We start from the raw sequence: 21,783 nt of genomic DNA, 5'->3' as shown, positions 1-21,783 counted from the left end.
TTGAAAAGATGACAACAATTGAATATTTCCAGTCATATGTTTAGAGCAACCACTATCTAAAATCCACCTATCTTTCTTGGGTACCTGAAAAAATAAACATTTACATTTTGGTACCCATACTATGTTGGGTCCTTTAAATTAGCCTTTAGGAAACCAAACCCATGAAGAGTTTGATTTACTTAAATAATTAGATGATAAACAAATATTTTTAATAAAATCAGAAATATAAAAATTCTTATTAAAAGAAGATAATTCTTTTGGAACCCAAATAGAAAAGAATTTTGATTTCTTTTTATACAAATTTTCATATTTATAATCATGCAAATCACAAGAAGGTTTTACAAAAATTGTATTCTTTGATTTGTTTTTATTAATTTGAAAACCTAATCCTTTTGTCTTTTGTGATTCTCTTTGAAAAGAAAGAATATTATTAAGATTTTCTTTTCCTTTATTAAATTTGCTTACATTTAAACATATATCTTCATATCTTGATTTAAAAGAAGAAATATCTTTATCTAAACTATTAATTCGAATATTTAACTTATTACATTCTGATTTTAAATATTTATTTTCATTAGATAAATTATCATTTTCTTTTAGTAAAGAAAAATTTTCTTCTTTTAATTCAACTAATTGAGAATTAGTATAAGTAGAGGAATTTAAATCTGAAATTTCTTCACGTAACCTTTTATTCTCACCTTTAAGAAAATTATGTGAAATTTTTAATCTTATAAAAGTTTCATATAATTCATTAAAAGCATCTAAAAGCTCTTCATTTTCACTTACATCATCTTGTGCCATGAAACACATGTGAGCACTTTCCTTTTCTTCAATTTCTTCATCTGAGGATGATTCATCACTATCATCCCAAGTGACCGCCATTGCTTTCCTCTTCTTGTTATTTTGAATATTGTTGAAGTTGTTGAAATAACTTGATTTTTGTTTATTCTTCAACATTGGACAATCTTTCTTCATATGCCCTGGTTTATTACACTTAAAACAAAGAGGGTTAGTTGAATTTGAATTCTTAAATTTAAAATTACCTCTTTTGATGAATTTTCGAAATTTTCGTGCAAACATGCCCATTTCTTCATCATCATCATCTGAATCTTCTTTATCGGAAGTAGTATTGAATGCAAGAACTTTCTTATTCTTAGATTCTTCATCATTTTTCCTATCTTCAAGTTGTACTTCATATGCCATAAGATTACCAATAAGATTTTCAACCGTAAGGGTTGACAAATCATTGGCTTCTTCCATAGCGGTAACTTTTTTTTTCCCATTGTGGAGTAAGTGATCGAAGTATCTTTCTTATCATCTCCAAGTGAACGAAGTATCTTTCTTACCATCTCCACTTGAGTATATGTTTTTCCAAGACCAATAAGAGAATTTGTGATGTCGGTGAATCTTGTGAACATTTCTCCAATAGTCTCATTTTCCTTCATCTTGAATAATTCAAATCTGTGCACAAGAACAGAAATTTTAGACTCTTTAACTTTATTAGTACCTTCATGAGTTACCTCGAGTGTGTGCCAAATGTCATATGCGGATGTGGCCGTTGACACCCTATTGAACTCATTCTTGTCAAGTGCACAAAATAAAGCATTCATTGCTTTAGAATCCAAATTTGCATTGTTCCTTTGAGATGTAGTCCATTCCTAGCCAAGAGATTGGAGATAGATCTTCATCCTACACTTCCAGTAGTTGTAGTTCGAACCATCGAACATTGGAGGACGATTTGTAGAGTGACCTTCCTTGAATTGTGATGTATTTGACGATGCCATCTTTCACCTCGCTCTGATACCAAATGTAGGATCTGAAATAAATACACTAGAACACTAGAGGGGGGAGGGGTGAATAATGTTCTTTTAAAATTATTGCAAAGTAGATAATAAATTGCAAAGAAAAATGGCAATCTCAGAAATTTGCAAACACAAACACAAGGATTTTATACTGGTTCCACCAATCCAGTGTACATCCAGTCCCCAAGCAAATCCCGCTTGAGAGTTTCCACTATGATTTTGAATAAACTTACAAAATCAAACGCAAACCTGACCAATTTGCAAGTCCCTACAAATTGCAACACCAATTGACAAACTCCTTGCCAATTTGAACCCCAATCTCTAAGCCAAGAGATTAACCCTCTCACAACCGAGAGAAAACTTGTTGAAGAAGAACACAATGATCCTATAAGCCTTGAATGTGTAATAATGTGCAGCAGTGGCTTAGGATTCTTTTAATCTCTGTAAAATTGCCTAATTGATTTGTTTTTGATGAAAGTATATAGGCAATTTCAGAAACTCTTCTTTTTCAGAAAATCAGAATGTTTTTCACTTAGGAAATTGCTCAAGAATCAAAGCTTATGGGTATGTATATGTCTCCAATTTTTCTGAACAAATAACCTATATATACCCCTTGAAAAGACAAGTTTTTAAAGTTTGAAAACGTTTAAAAACGGCCAAAAACTGTTAAAAACGGCTAAAAACTGTCAGAAATTCAAATTCTGAAAACTGGAAAACTGTCACTTGTAGTCGACTACTGTAGTCATTAGTCGACTACACTGAGTTCAAACAGACTCTGTGTTTTCGAAAAGTGTTCTCAGTAGTCGACTATATTGCACATTGGTCGACTAAACTAAAATTTGACAGAAACTTGAAAACTGATATTTTCCTTCAGTAGTCGACTACTGTAGTCATTAGTCGACTACACTGTAAAAAGACAGAAACTTGTAAATTGGAATTTGAGTTCAGTAGTCGACTATAATGTTCATTAGTCGACTATACTGTAAAAATACAGAAACTTATGTTTCTGTCAAACACCTCAGTAGTCGACTATAATCTCTATTAGTCGACTATACTGTAAAAAGACAGAAACTTGTATTTGAGTTATATACATGAGTAGTCGACTACTATCCTAATTAGTCGACTATTAAGATCAAATATTCAGAAATAATGAGTTTTTATAATTAAGTTTTAACTACTATTCTAATGGTTAACATAGGGGATTTCTATAGTTAACCAACACACTAAGCCTGTGTTAGTGTGTTCTAAAATTGTGTGTGTGTGCGTGTGTGTGATCAAGGCTTGTACAAATATTCTAAGCAAAGAAAAATTCAAATACATTATCTTTTGTTCTTCATTTTCTTCACTTCAAAATGCCTTGATATCCACTTGCACTTGTACATATTCTGATATTGAAATCTACATATGAAAGTTAGTGCACACACAATATAGATTGTTATCATCAAAACACTATCATGGAGATATGATAGTCAACAGTCACCTCCTTGTAACTAATAGTAGTTCTTCCATTAATCATAGTTAGGACAAAAGTATCATAATCATTATCGGGCAACGAACACAAAAGTAGCATCGTCTTGTCTTCATCCTCAACCATGATATCCACATTGGCCATGTCTGAAAGTAGCTTTGTGAAGTTATTAACATGCTCCCTAATGGAAGTTCCTCTCTTCATCTTGAACTGGTAAAACCTTTTTTTCAAGTGAAGCCGATTCTCAATGCTCTTAGTAAGATACTTTTCATTGAGTGTTTCCCACATCTTCTTCGCCGACGTCTCGTTCATCACGTCATAAATAAGATCCAACGTCAAGCATGACCGAATAACTCCACACGCCCTACTATTCATCTTCTTCCAAACCTTAGCTTCCATATTGGCAGGTTTTTCTTGTAACTCAAGAGTCTCCTCCAAATTTTGAGCGTCCAAGGTGTCCATCACCTGATACCTCCACAATCCGAAATTAATCTTGCCGTCGAACTTCGGAACATCAATTTTCATGTTATTGATGCTCAAACCATGTATCGTCTTAGTAAGAGACGATCCCGATGTGCTTGTTTCACCCATGTTGTCGATTTAACTCTTCAAATAAGAATCTAACAGCGAATCCTTCGAACAAGCTCCCAAATCCAACCCGGAACTCTGATACCACTTGATGTGCGCAGCGGAAATTTTGGTAGCATCTCCGGTGCACAAGGTGCACAATAAGAGATTAGATCGTAAGAATTCCTGTCTCACCAAGGAAATAAGAATCTGAAGCGGATATCACAACGAAGTGAGATATCGGCTCTTCCTCTCATCAGTCTTCCTCTCACCAGTTCTAGGACTAACATGTCAGGGATCCTATAAGCTATTACAAATCACAGCAAGAACACAAATTTTACGTGGTTCGGTAAATAGTCTACGTCCACGGGGTAAGGAGGGGGAGATCTACTATTTAGAGGGAGAGAATACAACTAGGGTTTACAATCTCACAATCTAAACCCTCTCACAAACTCTCAGATCCCTCACACAAATTCTCTCTCAAAGGGATGCTCTAAATTCTCAAAAAGGACTGCACAAAATCAGCACCGTCAAATCTGTGTTTGCTCTTTCTGCACTTGCGTCGCCAAATATGCGTCTGTAGCAAAAAACTCCCCCTGCTCTCGCTTGCACGCGCTGCCAAAAAGAAACCCAGCCGCCTTCGGTTTTCCCCAAACTTTTGCACAGCCGCCAATGTTTTTCCCCTCAATTCCTGCACTCCAAAACCCTAGGAACACTAGGGTATTTATATTGTACAATGGTCTTCGGGTGGGCCTGTGATTTATCCGCTAGACTAAACAAACCTCCTACGCCTGGGAAAACGCGTCATGCATCAATTCATGTGGTCCTGCTTCAACCTAGCATCAACCCCCCCCCCTATCCCACAAATGTCACAGTGCTCTGCTCGGGTGTAGGAGGATAGAGATGGAGGGACGGTTGATGCTGCGTGTTGTTGCTAGAGACGGACGGGGTTGTTCGCTGCTGGTGGGAGATGGTGTTGAGCGGAGCATGTTGAAGGGAGGCGACGTTTGGACTGGGAGGCGGCACTGAAACTCGTCGCCGGAGCAGGTGCGAAACGCAGAAGAAGGCCACAAGAGAGAGAGAGAGATCGAGAGAGACGGAGAGAGAGAGGCAGAGCACCGAGACGAGGAGAGAGAGTGGCGGGCTAGGGCACGATTAGGAATCAGAGCAGCGAGAGGGAGATGGGTTTATGTTTTATGGTTTCGGGTCGGGTTCGGGTCAAGTAAGGATTTATGAAATGGGATAGCAATTTTTAGCAGTTTCTAGTGCTAAAAACTGCTATTTCGCGCTAAACACCATTTTCAAGCAAAAAGTGGTTTTCTCAGCCAAAACACCCCACTATCCTTTTTATCGGCGCGGTAAAGCATCGCTTCCGTGATTACTGGTGCTATAGCGGTGTGATTTGTTGCTTTTTACAACACTTATAGAAAGACACTAACATGCACAAATGTAGGCATGTAAGCATCTATTGATGGTTTATATGATCACAGGGTCAGTTTCATCCAGGATAAGACGGGATTGGTGAGGGTTGATGAGGGGCCACTTTCTTCTCTGACTCTATGCCTGGTTCTTGAGTTGGGTGGTCAGATCTGCACATGTAGAAACATGTAAGAAAGCGGGGATTGGTTCCCTGTGGTTCCTCCGATGGTCAAGTTAGCTGATGAACTTGAGTGGGGAAAAACAAGAACAGAGTGAGTTCTTATTGTGCAGTATGATCTGCCTAGGGATCAGATTTGTGAATCTTTTTCCCAAATGAAAAGAAAAAAGTCCTCCTCCAAGTTGAAATAGTACATGTATTTATACCTAGGATATGAGGGTAGATTGGTCACTTCGGCCGAGCACAGAAGGGCGGTGGTGAAGTGTGGGCTGCCTTGGGTTAGCCTCGGCTTGATAGGTGCCGGCTAGCGACTAGATGAGAGATCACTTCGGCAATGAATGAGAAGTGACCGGTGGCATAGCAGATTATGGGCTGAACATCTGAGTCAGCCTCTGCTTGACAGGTGTCAGCTGACGACTGGAGGAGAGATCACTTCGGCAATGAATGAGAAGTGACCGGCGGCGTAGCAGAGCCCGCGTGGTCTGATGAGTCATGAAGGCTATTGATGCCAGATACATGATGCGCCTGACATGCATTAAATGCGATGTTGACCTGTCGTCGGAGAGGATAAACTTGAAGAAGCAGATGTCATTTGCCTTCGACAAGAAGTAACGTCTTTCGAGTCGGCTTTGGAAAGCGTCTGGCAAATGGTCGAGGGGACTCGTGGGGAGTCATCTTCGACAAAAGGGGGGCGACATGTACCACCTTTCGAGTTGACATGACGGAATATCGAGTTATCGAGTCGGCGGAGTGGTCGTCCCTGCTAGTCCCTGGCCACCAAGTTGATTGGGGCCTAGCATGCAGAAGCACTCGTCTGTTGCTTGGCAATGAGTTTGCACTTTAGCGAATGTGAACACCATAACAGCATCCATGTACAGAAAATTTCATTCCATTTATTGGATGCAACAACTTTGACTCGATAAATTGTATCTTTAGTTTAAACAGTTAGCACCTTGTGCACTTTCTCATCTCCTACTTAGCTTAAATAACAAGTCCCACAAAATAAACATAAGAAATAGCCCAAGGAGTTGAATAAAAAAGAAAATTGAAAATGCAGAATAAAATCCAAGGCCAGGAGAGGCAGTGGCTACTTGTCATTAACTCTCAAACCCCGTTTTAGCTAATGAACGGCTGGGACTGTTAACTTTAACAAGGAACTGTCTCCAATGTTTAGGGTTTTACTAACCTTATTAAGTCAAGCCTTTGATAGCCTCGCCTATCCATTAACAATCCTCGCATTATAAATGAAACAAGGACAGAAAATCTAGCACTACCATAAATTAAACTTTTCTTCCCATTTATTCCTCCTCATGCAGGTTCTTTTTAATTAATTTAAAATGATGAAATACAAAACAAGCAAAACTTGATTTTATCAACTTCACCAACAACTTCTTATTCAAAGAACTCACCCGGGCCAGAGGTAGTTAAAACTAAATAACTCTTATTTGACTAGACTAAGTCTTCAATTGGATAATTTCAACCTTTTCATTGGTATATAAGATATATTGGAAAAAATTATTATATGTATAATAAACTATTTTAGAAGTGGCATGTTCCTTACAAATGTAAAAATTTCCCATAGTCAAGCGCACTAGGAATTTTCCACCAATTTAGAAGAGAAGGCTACACGCAGTCATTTTAACCTCATTCTAACGGTGAAAACATTCACAAACTTACCTACATTATCACTTACGCAGTTTAGGCAATCGAAATGGGCCATCATAAATCAACTGGGGAAAAGAAAAAAAGAGCAATATTCCATCAATTTAGAATCGAAAAAAACTCACCCAGATTCTCTTCCCTGCTCAATCTGCTGCCCCCCTCCGCGTCCTCCTCCTCCGCCTGAAATTATACTCAAAACAAACAGGTTCTTAATAAAACTAGTAATAAAATATTGGTGATATGTCGTAGCTGTTTTTTATTTAAACTCCAAATTAATTTATTTATCACTCGTAAATTACAGATTTGTTTTTTAACTTTATATTTAATTATAAAAAATAAGTAAGTTAATAAAATATGAATGGATATCTAAGATTTTAGTTTAAGAATATCTAAGATTTTAGTTTAAAACTATCTTAAGGAATAAATTATGACTTATTGTAATTATTAAAAGAGTAAAATAAGAAACTAATAATGGTGGCACAGAGAGAAGGAGAATTATGAGGTGGATGGGTTCACCTGCAGTTGCTCTGTTGCTATCTCTCCCTCTCCCTCCAACTAATTATGGAATTTTTATATGAAATGGTCATGATTAGTTTATTTTTCGTATAAAACTTCAGATATATCCATATCTCTTATAGTATCAAATTGGTGGAGAGATAGAAAGATGAGCAATTTATTCTTCTGAGAATGTCAATGTATTGACTTGTGGATAAGTGGATTGCATCTCTCTAAAGATTTTAATGCGTGCAAGGGGTCTCCAACATCCATACTTAAAATATGGTTTGTTTTTAGTGGATAACAAAGAGGAAATGTATGATGGACAAAATTCAATCAAAATTTTGTTAGGTGCAAATAAGTTTTGTTGAGATTATCTTGCCGAAATCAAAGGACATTATTTTGGATATAATATGAAGTTTTGTTGATTGTAAAGGAGAACAAAGTCCATATCTAAGCATGAAAGGAGTAATTTAGGGGCATCCTCACACAAATATACTACAAATAACATAAGAATATCTAATTTGATAGCCAAAATGGAAGCCCCCCACCTCGCCCCACGTAGATACTGAAATGTTACTTGCAAAAACCTCATTTTTGCAATTCTTCAAAAACATCTCTCTCATCTAACTCCATAACTAACTCTATTGCTTTCAATTGTTTGGCCAATTGAAGCGTCTTAACACCTAACCTTTTTTTTTTATATAATCTGAAGTTTTATTGATTGTAAAGGGGAACAAAGTCCATATTTAAGCATGAAATTAAAGGAGTAAATGAGGGGCGTGCTAACTCAAATATACTATAAATAACATAAGAAGGTCAAATTTGATAGCCAAGGTGGAACCCTCCACCTCGCCCCACGCTAAGTCAATTGCTTTCAATTGTTTGGCCAGTTGAATGGCCTTAATAATTACCCTTTTTATATAATATAAAATTTTATTAATTGTAAAGGGGAACAAAGTCCATATCTAAGCATGAAAGGAGTTACTGAGGGGCATTCTCAGTCGAATATATTACAAATAACATAAGGTCGAATTTGATAGCCAATGTGGAAGCCCCCCAACCCGCCCCACACAGATACTGAAATGTTGTTGGCAATAACCTCCTTTTTGTAGTTCTTCAAAAACACCTCCCTTATCCAACTCCATCGCTAACTCAATTGCTTTCAATTGTTTGGCCAGTTGAAGGGCCTTAACACTTACCCCTTTTTGATATAATATGAAGTTTAATTGATTGTAAAGGGGAACAAAGTCCATATCTATTATGAAAGGAGTAACTAAGGGGCATTCTCACTCAAATATACTACAAATAACATAAGAAAGTCGAATTTGATAGGCAAGATCGAAGTGCCCTCTCCCCAACCCCGCTCCACATAGATACTGAAATATTATTGGCAAGAACCTTCTTTTTACAATTCTTCAAAGAAACCTCTCTTATCCAACTCCATCGCTAACTCAATTGCTTTCAATTGTTCGGGCAGCTGAAGGGCCATAACACTTACCCTTTTTTATATAATATTAAGTTTATTGATTGTAAAGAGAACAAAGTCCATATCTAATCATGAAAGGAGTAACTGAGGGTCATTCTCAGTCGAACATACTACAAACAAAATAAGAAGGTCGAATTTGGTAGCTAACGTGGAAGCCCCCCAACCCTCCCCACGGAGATACTGAAATGTTGCTGGTAAGAACCTCCTTTTTGTAGTTCTTCAAAAAGACCTCCCTTATCCAACTTCATCGCTAACTCAATTGCTTTCAATTGTTTGGCCAGTTGAATGGCCTTAACACTTACCCCATTTTTTTATATAATATGAAGTTGTATTGATTGTAAAGGGGAACAAAGTACATATCTAAGCATGAAAGGAGTAACTGAGGGGCATTCTCACTCAAATATACTACAAATAACACAAGAAAGTCAAATTTGATAGCCAAGATCAAAGTGCCCTCCCCCCAACCACGCCCCACATAGATACATAAATATTATTAGCAAGAACCTTCATTTTGCAATTCTTCAAAGACACATCCCTTATCCAACTCCAACGCTAGCTCAATTGCTTTCAATTGTTTGGCAAGCTGAAGTGCCTTAACACTTACCTTTTTAATATAATATAAAGTTTATTTATTAATTGGAAAGGGGAACAAAGTCCATACTTAAGTATGAATGGAATATTTGAGAGGAATTCTCACACAAATATACTACAAACAACATAAGAAGGTCGAATTTGATAGCCAAGGTGGAATTCCCCCAACTTTCCCCCACATAAATACTGAAATGTTGTTGGCAAGAACCTCCTTTTTGTAGTTCTTCAAAAACACCTCCGTTGTGGATCCAACTCCATCGCTAACTCAATTGTTTTCAATTGTTTGGCTAGTTGAATGGCCTAAACACGTAACAGTAGCAACTGCACTCATCATCTGAGCAGACTCAAATTTTCTACAAAAACATCCAAAACCGTCGCCCTCACTTTCCTAGCCACCACCCCAGTACTTCGCCCTGAGTATCCCGTATCAAAAGCAACCCCATAAGTCAAACTTAATGGTAACCATTGAAGATAAAAAAAACCAACCAACACTCTTAGCAAACACTACTAGAAAGACAAAATCAAGCTTCAAAGATTGCCTCATCATGCTTCCTGAAACTCCATGAACTTATCTTGGAAGTTATTCGTCAATCACAATGAATCTTTGCATCTCTCCCCAACCCTAAATTGTAGTTTAATTTTATCAAATCCTACCAACAAAAGACCTCACTAGTCAAGAGATTCATCACTTGTTCAAGCCACTCAGACATGTTGAAGCACGATAGGGAAGTTATATCGACCAATAATGACTATGACTCCCCTACCTGCTTCGTAGATTTGCATCTAATCAGAATATGATAAGTTGTTTCAAGAAAGGGTCGTAGCAGAGCATGCAACCCGACTCGACCATTTGATGAGCATGAATTATATCATGGGCTAATCTCCAACCTAACATAGACTCAGTAGATGGCATTTGATTCATTTATCATGTATGGCAACCTACGATTCTTTGTTTGAAAAATGACAAGAAAAGAGTGATAGAGATATCAAATCCATCCAAAGCAGGCAACAATAGCTGGCAACATCAATTAAGGATTTGATCAAATATTGTGCTGATTGATTGAGATATCAAATCCATCCAAAGAAGGAAACAAAAGCTGGTTGATTAGGCACAATCAATTTAAGGATTTGGTCAAATATTTGTGTTGATATCTTTTTATATATTTTCCTAGTTTAGATGATTCTTGCATTATTGCATTATTGATGTATATATATACATGTAACCATTTTCATCATCAGTACGAAAACAATTCTCCCATCTTCTCCCTTCTCATCATGGTATCAGAGCTCTGATAAAAAAAAAACCATCTCCACAAAATCCTTCTTTAATTTCTCAACGTCTCCTCTCCAATGGCCACTGCCAACAATCAAATTATCATTCCCAATTCTCAAGAACCCACCAAACCTCTCATCATGATCACCATCCACAACTCCATCAAACTTACGACCACTAATTACCTCTCTTGGAAACTGTAGATTGAAGCGATCCTCATCGGTTATGATCTGCAAAAATTCATTGATGGCTCTCATCCGGCCCCACCTGAAAAGATCATCAAAGACAATAAGGAAGAATCCAATCCTGAGCACACCACCTGGGTTCACCAGGATAAACTGATTTTTGGCGCACTCGTCGGAACTCTGTCGCCCTCTATTATTCCTCTCATCACTCAATCTAAAACATGTTACGAGTTTTGGCAGGTTCTGGCCAATACATATGCTCGACCCTCTCGAGGCCACATCAAACAAATTAAAGATCAACTCAAACAAATCACCAAGGGTGCACAAACTATATCTGATTACATGCAGTCTATCAAAACTCGTGCCGATGAACTTGCAGCTCTCGGCAAACCTTTAGACCAAGAAGATCTCATTGAAAAAATTCTCGACGGTCTTGATGATGAATATCAATCTGTTATTGATGCTGTTAATGGTCGTGAGACCACTATATCGTTTGATGAACTCCATGAAAAACTCATCAACAAAGAGCTCACCCTCCGACAAAAGACCGGGCCATCACATTTTCCTGCCACGGCTAATCCAACATTTACCAAGAAATCTGGGCCCCCCAACAACCGTTTCTCATCATTCTCTCCGAAGACTGGTCAAGTTGAACAAAAACCTACTCCGGATGGGCGTGTCTCACCTCGTCCGTTTCTTGGCCGCTGCCAATGGTGTAACACCAAGGGGCATGTACTTGCTAATTGCCCTAGCTTTCGCCAAGTTCGGTGTAACACCAAGGGGCATGTACTTGCTAATTGCCCTAGCTTTCGCCAAGTTCAACCAAATATACAAGTACCATCGCCCTCAGGGAATCAATGGCAACCTCGTCCCTCAAACCCATGGCAACCACGTCCCAACACTCCATGGCAGCCGCGTCCATCTCAACCTCGGGCCAATGTAGCCACCGCAGATAACACCGCCAGTCCTACTTGGCTTCTCGACAGTGGTGCCTCCCATCATGTCACAGCTGATCTCCAGAATCTCTCCTATCACACACCATATGATGGCACAGATGATATCATTATTAGTAACGGCACATGACTCTCTATATCCCACACTGGTTCAACCTCTCTTACAACTCCCTCTCAATCCTTCACTTTATCTAATGTGTTATGTGTACCTGCCATGAAAAAGAATCTTATTTCAATATCCTAATTTTGTCGTACTAATAACACATCCATTGAATTCTTACCATCTTCATTTTCTGTGAAGGATCTACGCACGGGGGCAATTCTTTTGCAGGGTCCAACTAAGGATGGTGTATATGAGTGGCCGGCAGTCACCTCTTCTTCAACTTCTCCGATTCTTGCCTTTTCTAGTGTCAAAACCACCTCGTCCGCATGGCATCATAGACTAGGTCATCCATCTGCAGTTATTTTTAAGCACATTATGTCTTCCTTTATATTAGATTGTTCCACTGATAAAACTTCTCATTGCCATTCTTGTCAGTGCAATAAAAGTCATAAATTACCATTCTCTGTTTCAACCATCTCTTCCTCATCGCCTCTTGAAATTTTATTCTCTGATGTATGGACTTCTCCTCTCTCTTCAATTGATGGTTACAAGTATTATGTTGTCTTTGTCGATCATTTCACAAAATACACCTGGCTTTATCCTCTAAGACGGAAATCACAGGTGTTTGATGTTTTCGTTCGATTCAAGGCTCTTGTTGAAAATCATTTCAAACGCAAAATTCTTACACTTTACTCTGACAATGGGGGGGAATATCAAGCTCTTACAGGTTTCCTAGCTACCAATGGCATTGCCCATCTCACTTCTCCACCTCACACGCCCGAGCACAATGGGTACTCAGAACGTCGTCACCGTCACATAGTTGAAACCGGGTTGTCTCTCCTGACTCATGCATCCATGCCCTTAACCTACTGGTCATATGCATTCTCTACTGCTGTATACCTTATCAATCGTCTTCCCACACCAACTCTTCAACTTCTTTCACCATATCATAAGCTCTTTGGTGCCCCACCCAACTACTCCAAACTTCGTAGCTTCGGCTGTCTATGCTATCCCTGGTTACGGCCCTACACGCCTCATAAACTTGCTCCACGGTCATCTCCATGTGTCTTCATCGGATATTCTCTCACCCAAAGTGCCTATCTCTGCCTTGACACGTCCACCACCCGCATATTCACGTCCCGTCATGTAAAATTTGTCGAATCTGTCTTTCCGTTTACTTCCCTTCGATTTGATAATGAGTGCTCCAAGTCTGTCCCCCCCTCTGAATGGGGCCTCATGACACTGCGGGTTCTTGCTACACCATCCTCAGCTACTGACCATGCCTCCACGTCTAACCAAAATACATCCCTACAATCCCTTACTAACCCCTCATCATCACCCACTACTAATGAGCCCGCACCTACATCTACTCACTCCACTACAACTCAACTAGCTTCCCCTACCGCCACCCCTCCGCACGTTATTGTCACTCGATCCAAACACAATATCCACAAACCCATCCAAAAGCTTAATCTCTCAGCCCAACTCCACCAGAATATTGATACCCGTGAACCTACAACTGTCAACCAAGCCCTAAAAGACCCCAAATGGAGACAGGCCTTGTCCACAGAATATGATGCTCTGGTTCACAACGGTACGTGGGAATTGGTTCCTTCCCATCCCAACAAGAATTTGGTTGGCTGTAAATGGATCTTTCGCACCAAGTATTTGCCTGATGGTTCGGTTGACAAGTACAAGGCTCGCCTAGTTGCAAAGGGTTTCCACCAACGTCCAGGTGTTGACTTCCATGACACATACAGCCCGGTTATCAAACCAACCACTATTCATTTGGTCCTCAGTATTGCGGTTAGCCACGGTTGGCCTCTCCGGCAGCTTGATGTCAACAATGCCTTTCTTCAAGGCACTTTATCTGAAGATGTATTCATGGCTCAACCACAGGGTTTTATTGATCCAGATTATCCTAATCATGTCTGCAAGCTTCGTAAGGCCATTTACGGTCTCAAACAAGCTCCCCGAGCTTGGTATCATGAACTTCGCAAGTTTCTTCTCACTGCCGGATTTGTGAACTCCAATGCGGACACATCTCTTTTTATATTTAATGCCAACCATACCATCATCTATTTTCTCATTTATGTGGATGATATCATTATTACAGGCAACAATACTGAGGCTACTAATCAGTTCATCCAACATCTGTCTCAACGCTTCTCACTTAAGGATCTTGGACAGTTATCCTATTTCCTTGGTGTTGAAGTATTGCCTAACAATAATGGGCTTTTTCTCTGCCAGCGCAAATACAGTATTGATCTTCTTAGTCGTTTTCGCATGACTGAGGCCAAACCTGTTACTACGCCACTGGCCACCACTCCTTCTCTCACCTTGCAACATGGCTCTGCCCTATCCAATCCCACAGAGTACCGCACCCTTGTTGGCAGCCTTCAATATCTGTCACTCACGCGGCCGTACATTGCTTACATAGTAAACAAATTATCATAGTTCATGCATCAACCGACGACGGATCATTGGCAAGCGGCCAAGCGTCTTTTACGTTATCTCTGTGGGACACTTGATCATGGTATTACTCTGCATCGCCGATCAACCACGACTCTTCACGCGTTCTCAGATGCAGACTGGGCTGGCAATAAAGATGATTATACATCCACAAGTGCTTATCTCATCTACTTTGGTCAATCCCTCGTTTCTTGGAGCTCGAAGAAACAACGCACTGTTGCACGTTCCTCTACTGAAGCAGAGTATCGCTCTGTGGCTGCCACTACAGCTGAACTTAGCTGGATATGTTCCCTACTTACTGAATTGGGTGTTACCATTCCACATCAACCAGTCATTTATTGTGACAATGTTGGTGCAACTAACCTCTGGGCCAACCCCGTTTTTCACTCTCGTATGAAGCATGTGGCTCTCGATTATCACTTCATCCGAGAACGTGTTCAAAATGGATTGCTTCGTGTTGCTCACGTCTCCTCAACTGATCAACTTGCTGATGCCCTCACTAAACCTCTCTCTCGTCAACGATTTCAACTTCTCCAGACCAAGATTGGACTTACCCGTAGGCCGTCCATCTTGCGGGGGCATGATAGAGATATCAAATCCATCCAAAGCAGGCAACAATAGCTAGCAACATCAATTAAGGATTTGATCAAATATTGTGCTGATTGATTGAGATATCAAATCCATCCAAAGAAGGAAACAAAAGCTGGTTGATTAGGCACAATCAATTTAAGGATTTGGTCAAATATTTGTGTTGATATCTTTTTATATATTTTCCTAGTTTAGATGATTCTTGCATTATTGCATTATTGATGTATATATATACATGTAACCATTTTCATCATCAGTACGAAAACAATTCTCCCATCTTCTCCCTTCTCATCAAAGAGCGTGTCGGATGAAAATCCAAAATTTTATAATTGTGAATCCACTTCCCGATACAAAGTTATGAAATTGAGTAGTGACAAGTGTAATGACAAGTGTACTACACCATTTGCACTACTTTGACACTACCACTCATAAAAAAGTGGGGTGATGATGACTCACCACTATAATTTTCAAGTGGTGAGTCACCACGACCGCACTTTTTTTTGAATAGTAGTGCCAAAGTGGTATAAGGGGAGTAGTACGCTTAGCATTTTCTTAAAAAAAATCCAACATATTCATGGGAAAATGCCCCTTAAGTTTGGTCATTTTGAGATAGCTCCTCTTAAATATTTTTATTGCGCAAAACTCTCTTAAGTTTGAGGGGCTTTGCACATTAACCATCTGAACTTCTTTATTCCACAAAATCTCTGAACTTAAAGAAATTTAAATTTTTTTAATAACCTTAAAGATATTTCCTTTTTAATCTCCCAAAATAACATCACTAAGTTTTAATGTGCCTAACACTCTACGTGACCAAAAAAGTCAAAATAATCCTCAGCCCTTAAAAGTTAATAGAATATAAAAGGGATAAGAACAATATAAAAAATACTAAAATTTACAAAGAGAGAAGCTACATGGAGAGTAGTGAGTTTATATTTTTTAGAAAGATACAAACTTAATCTTTATATTATTAGCATATATTTTCTAGGAAACGTTCTTGTGGCAGAGTTTGATAAAAAAAATTTTACTGTCCTACAACTTATGGACATGATAGAACGCAATAAAGAATAGAATCTTCAACAAACAACAGCATCCAACCGAAAAAGGAATTGACATATAACAACTTCGCATTATACTGTTCAATCTAAACAATCCAAATTCGTGGTTTTATTGATAGAAATGTATATGTACAAACCAGTCTTTTATTGTACTCTTTAGCTGGTTGCTTTCTTATCTTTTATTTTTTCAGTGTTTGCGATTCTTTAGCTTTCTATTTATATATTTTTTAAATTGTAGACCTGGAATGTGCTGGAGCAAGTAGTAGGTCGAATGAAGTTACAGAATGTGCAGATATAATGGCGTCCATATTAGATCCTGCATTTGAAATAACACTGGATACCGGTACTACCTACAAAAAAAAAAAAAAAAAAAAAGAAAATCAATAACACTAAATGAGCATAGATATCAGAAAAACAGTTCCTAAAAAAAAAAAAAAAAAAAAGAAAATCAATAACACTAAATGAGCATAGATATCAGAAAAACAGTTCTCAGACATTGTCATTATTATTTAAGCAATTGGTTTCCTACCTCGGAAGAAAAAACAAAAGAAAAAACAATTAAGAAGGCATTTTGTTTCATAAATTACCTTTTTAGGTGTACTGAAGGAATTTTCATCCTTCAAATTACCAGATGTGAGTACAGTCTTGATTGATCCTGAAGAGGAGACACGATTTTGTAATCCATTCATTGAGATCTTAAGATTCACGACATCACTCCCAAAATTGACAATCTGCAAGAAAAGGAAAAAAGTTTGTGAAACAGTGTATCAGTGAAAACATGAAAGAACCAAAAAAAAAAAAAAAAGAAAAACACGAAGTTGTCGCAGGAAAAGCGTTGACAGATAAAAGGGTAAACGACCGGGTATTGATTAGTTAGGAGGTGAATATAAATCAACCAAGGTATGGAAAGCAATTGAAAATGAAGCTAGCCAAAATCATATAATTCTACGCTACAATATTCCAACTGACGATGATGACCGCGGAGACAACAAAACACTGATATGGAGGACACACACTGATTTATTTTTTGTAGATCAAATCCGCCTGGATTTTGGGTTTGTCAGTTCAGAACAATTTATTATTATTATTGTTATTACTTTTTTTTTGGTTATCATTTGTGGTATATTGATATTTCTTTAACTTTTGTAAGGCTTGGAGACATTTTTTTTTTCGTTTTTGCAGCTGAAAGTGTCTAAACTCTCAAGAATGAAACGTGCAAGGCTTATTCACACCATTATTTATATGTAAAAAAAAAATGCATGGCCTACATAAACAAATCAAAGGAATGAGAGAACCTTTATCTTCAGGTAAGTGTTGCTGTTTTTCGGATTTTGCCAAGTAATTGCAGATGCAACCAATAAACTCGAGGAGCCGGCTTCTACAGTAGTAGGATGGAAAATAGCCCCCCCTGATTCCCTGAAAAATTGTTGCATCCAGTAGCTTGGAGTTCCATAATGCTGCCATGAGTTAAACACAATGGCATCTGGGCTAAACCTGAACATAAAAAACTTCAAATTTGTTAAAATTCATTATGAGCAGGAAAGAGTTAATAATAATAATAATAGCATAACAAGTTAGAAGGCAAGAATTCAGAGTCAAATGATTTCTCATTAAATAAATGAAAAATTAAAGAGAGAATTTACCGTCGGTCATTGGCGTTGACAAACAAAGGTGCATAGCTAGCCATCTCAACAGCATCGCTACATGATAAGAAAGAAAATCAAATGAACAGTAACAAGCATTAATTTGCAGAATATATATGTATATACCCAAGAAAAAGCATGACTTCAGTGAAAAGAATAAACATGCAGACACAATGAGAACCTGTGCCTTATGTTAAGGGAACTGTCAGTTCCTTACCAATACAGCTTAAATAAGAATTCGGATCAGTGCCCACTAATACTCCATCCATGATTTTTTTTAATGGTCATAAATTTTTTTCTAAAAGAACATAACACATATTTTATCAACTTATAGAGAGAAAACTAAGGAGCTGGCTCCTACCTTCCAAATGATGCTTAAGGGTTTGCGAGGTAAAACTCCAAGGGATGACTGGATCCGAAGTAAAATTGCAGTCTATAAGTATCCATACGAGCTGATACATGAGTTACGAATACAATTCTTTTTGTGCAAATTTAAAGAAAATTACTCTGCATGGGACACCACGATCGTTTCATTTGAGTAAGATTACACGCGCTAAAGAAACCAGAAAATACGAATAAACTTGACAACCAGCTACCGATCTTATAAAGACACGCCTCCGCCATGAGAAGTTTCACATACTGTTGTATGCTCTAAATTAATATTTTGTGATGATAGAGAACGATCAGTACGTAGACCTGTTATAGTAGGAATATAGGAAAAGGAACCTGTTCTTTTCAAGACCAATAAGAAAAGCAGCTTCTGCTAGTGCTGCTAAAAGGCTTCCGGAGCCAGCATCCCCTCCGTGCACAGCATACTCACTAACAAAAGCCTGGCAGTGTGTCATAGATTTAGAACTAAGCAGTATCTGGTATCCATAAGGGTATTTTGTATATGTACCCCTTAAATCATGCTTACTCGCAAAACTACCCCACAAATCTCAACATTTGCAAAAGGACCCCCAAATCATAAACTTTGGTAAAAAAAACCCAAATCAACAAATCACTAACTTCGATTAGCGAATTTCTAAATATGACGTACAACTATCTACAAAATAGTCAATTTGACTCACTGTATCCAAAAAGGTTGATGATTTGTTGATCTGGGTTTTTTTTTTCTGATGATGATCAGGGAGTACTTTTGTATACTGAGATTTGGGGGATAGTTTTGAAAATATACATGATTTAAGGAGTATGTATACAAAAGGCCCTATAAAAATTAATACAGAGCCCATGGCTTCAGCTCTATTCAAACTGTACCTTTGGTCCAGAACGCGAAGCACTGTCAAATTGATGAACCATGGAGAACATGTTGGCGGCAGATGTATAAACCTATCCAGGGAGTGGGATCGTTATCCTTGCTAATAATGAAGTGATAATGCTAAAAGTGCGGGACTAAAGAAATTAAATGCAAATATTCAAAAGGTTGGTAGACGGAGTGCTAGCATTAGCGCTTACATGGAAATCGTAAAGATCTGCAGGATGATCTAATTGGTGAGAAGATCCGTCGCAATTGGAAATGATTTTGATGTCAGGATAAATAGCTTTAATCCCATTGTAGAACTTGAGATAGTTTCCTGTTCAAATAGAAAGTAATGCATGTCAGCAAACTGATTTGTGTCCATCAGTTGAATAATACTTGTGAATGCATTGGATATCTTCAACCAAAATGCAAATTTAGATGCAATAGTGACCTCAAGATAAATGAAAAGGATTCACAAATGAATACCAATCCATACTAATACCTTATTGAACTAAACTTATCAAAACAGATGTTATTTACATAGCACGAGCCAAAACTATACAACATGACATTTAAACCGACGCCAACAAGAAACGACAGCAGGCTGAAAGAGGAGTAGGAACTCAGAAGAAATGTATTCTGAGGACATGAATATTTATATATCTATATACAAGTAATTGTGACATTATCCATGCACCGCATCAAGATTTAAAAACATTTAAGAGACAAACCTCGGTAATTTCCTCGCCAACAGTCTTCATTTCCGATTGCAACATGATTTAGTTGAAAAGGTTTCGGATGGCCCATTGTCGCTCGAATGGATCCCCACTTGGTGTCAGGATCACCCCGAGCAAACTCTATGCCATCAAGAATATCCTAAGTGAAGCGTGAAAATATTGCATATTAGTCCGTTCTAACTTGCTATTGAATTGTACAAATAGTTGTTTAACGAATTTTTTTTATCCATAATGAGTACTATTAAACAACTTGTATGTTTGATAGTAGTCAAAATGGACAGAAGTTTGCCAGTTAGACATGCCTGTACAAATGGTAAGATGCCGGACGAATCAACATGATCATTATGGCTGATTCCTGTAGTAATGCGAGGGATTGTATGAGACAGCGAAAAAATTGTAACAATAAACTATAGCTTGTTAAGGTGATGGATATTACCATTATTAATCACCCAAACTGGAGCAGCAGCTAGGTCCTCTGCGAGCTGAGAGAAGCAATAACTATCACTATCAGCAAAAAAATCATTCTTGGTAAATTCATGGTAGGAAATTACGTTTAGACAAATAACATTTTAAAAAATCAGATATCTACTTGAAGAAATTCAAAAAATCCAAGGCCATCGTCAGTCCAATACAGCCAAATATCACCAAAGTGACCCGGCCTCTCTTCCCAGGGACCAACTGTTTCCTTCCATCGAAAAGCATTTCTTAGCCACCCACCTTCAACATAGCTACCACCTGTAAAAGTTATCGAAAAATTGAGAGTAGTGAACTTCTGCTATGAGTCTGACCATATTTTGCATAAAAATTATCCTAACACTTAAATGAAAAGCCTTTAAATTTTAATATTGTTTAGGTACAGTGCCTAACAAGAATGAAGAGGCTCCATCATACAATATGTAGCAGTACCTAAATTGATTAGACAATAGAATTCTATTACAAACTTATAAAAAATAGCTTCGAATTTTATAAGATCTAATTCACTTGCTTTCCACATTATAGGCTCATTCGGTCTAGAATTAGACAAAAATAGAACTGAGATGTTGAGATCTTGGGTAGGAGTCGGTGATACATATAAATAGTAGGTGGAATAACAAATGCTTTTGCAACATCATATTGTTTCAACTTCTGTTGTTGGCACACTTGAATTTGAGTATTGGAGCAATCCCCCTATTTTTGGTGTTGCAACATCATCTGACCAAAAAAAATTTTTTTAATGGAGCTGGAACAACATGAGGTTCCATCTTCTCCTACCCAAACAAACCCTTAGAAACCTAATGCCTCACATGTGAACAAATTGTCATACGACAACAACGACAACAACATAGCCTTCCTCCCAACTTGGTGGGGTCTACTAGATGAATTATATTCTTCGATTCAATTCACAAGATGGAAAGCTATATACCGAGGATCATCTCTTCAATAATTGAATACTTCTCTGTTAAAGTATAGCTGGTAGTTCTTGGAAGCAATAATATATGAGAAACAATTTAAGATCTTGCCATATGGATAACCAATTCTCACAGTCAAACCAAAAAGAATCTAATAAAAAAAACATAATCAAGGGACCCAAAAATTTGGGCAAGAGTTGTGATATGTTTTCACCATCATATATGTAACCTGAGATTGAAAATTTCAGTTTATCTGGTAATTTCTCATAAGCCTTGACCTTGTTCATAAGTTATATAATGCAAGAATGTTTAACACATACCTGGAAATCTGAGATACCGAGGTTTTATATTTTCTAGCATAGAGACAAGATCCATCCTAAAACCATGTCCCTGCAATAGAGGGAAAGAAGCAAATAAGTGTCATGCTTCTCCGAGTAAAATCAAATAGAAACAAACTCTCAAAAAACACAGCGAG

At 37.9% G+C, this 21,783-nt stretch overlaps 1 protein-coding gene across 1 annotated transcript in view; it reads right to left on the bottom strand.

The window, feature by feature from the left end:
- Positions 1–16,351: 16,351 nt before the first annotated feature.
- Positions 16,352–21,783, bottom strand: part of LOC109827140 (alpha-L-arabinofuranosidase 1-like) — an 8,506-nt gene continuing 3,074 nt past the window's right edge. The window contains exons 7-18 of the mRNA XM_020394102.1: positions 21,629–21,698; positions 20,510–20,655; positions 20,357–20,402; positions 20,223–20,275; positions 19,915–20,059; positions 19,399–19,517; positions 19,201–19,272; positions 18,670–18,773; positions 17,944–18,000; positions 17,596–17,794; positions 16,888–17,031; positions 16,352–16,650 (exon numbers count right to left, since the gene is read on the bottom strand). Of these exons, the coding sequence (XP_020249691.1) occupies positions 16,528–16,650; positions 16,888–17,031; positions 17,596–17,794; positions 17,944–18,000; positions 18,670–18,773; positions 19,201–19,272; positions 19,399–19,517; positions 19,915–20,059; positions 20,223–20,275; positions 20,357–20,402; positions 20,510–20,655; positions 21,629–21,698 (1,278 nt within the window). The 3' untranslated portion in view covers positions 16,352–16,527. The remainder of the gene's footprint in view (positions 16,651–16,887; positions 17,032–17,595; positions 17,795–17,943; positions 18,001–18,669; positions 18,774–19,200; positions 19,273–19,398; positions 19,518–19,914; positions 20,060–20,222; positions 20,276–20,356; positions 20,403–20,509; positions 20,656–21,628; positions 21,699–21,783) is intronic.

The sequence above is a fragment of the Asparagus officinalis genome, unplaced genomic scaffold (assembly GCF_001876935.1).
Source record: "Asparagus officinalis unplaced genomic scaffold, Aspof.V1 AsparagusV1_Un53, whole genome shotgun sequence".
Classification (NCBI taxonomy): domain Eukaryota; kingdom Viridiplantae; phylum Streptophyta; class Magnoliopsida; order Asparagales; family Asparagaceae; genus Asparagus; species Asparagus officinalis.
The sequence above is the reverse complement of the archived record's forward strand: the minus strand, read 5'-3'. Positions and strand labels throughout refer to the sequence as shown.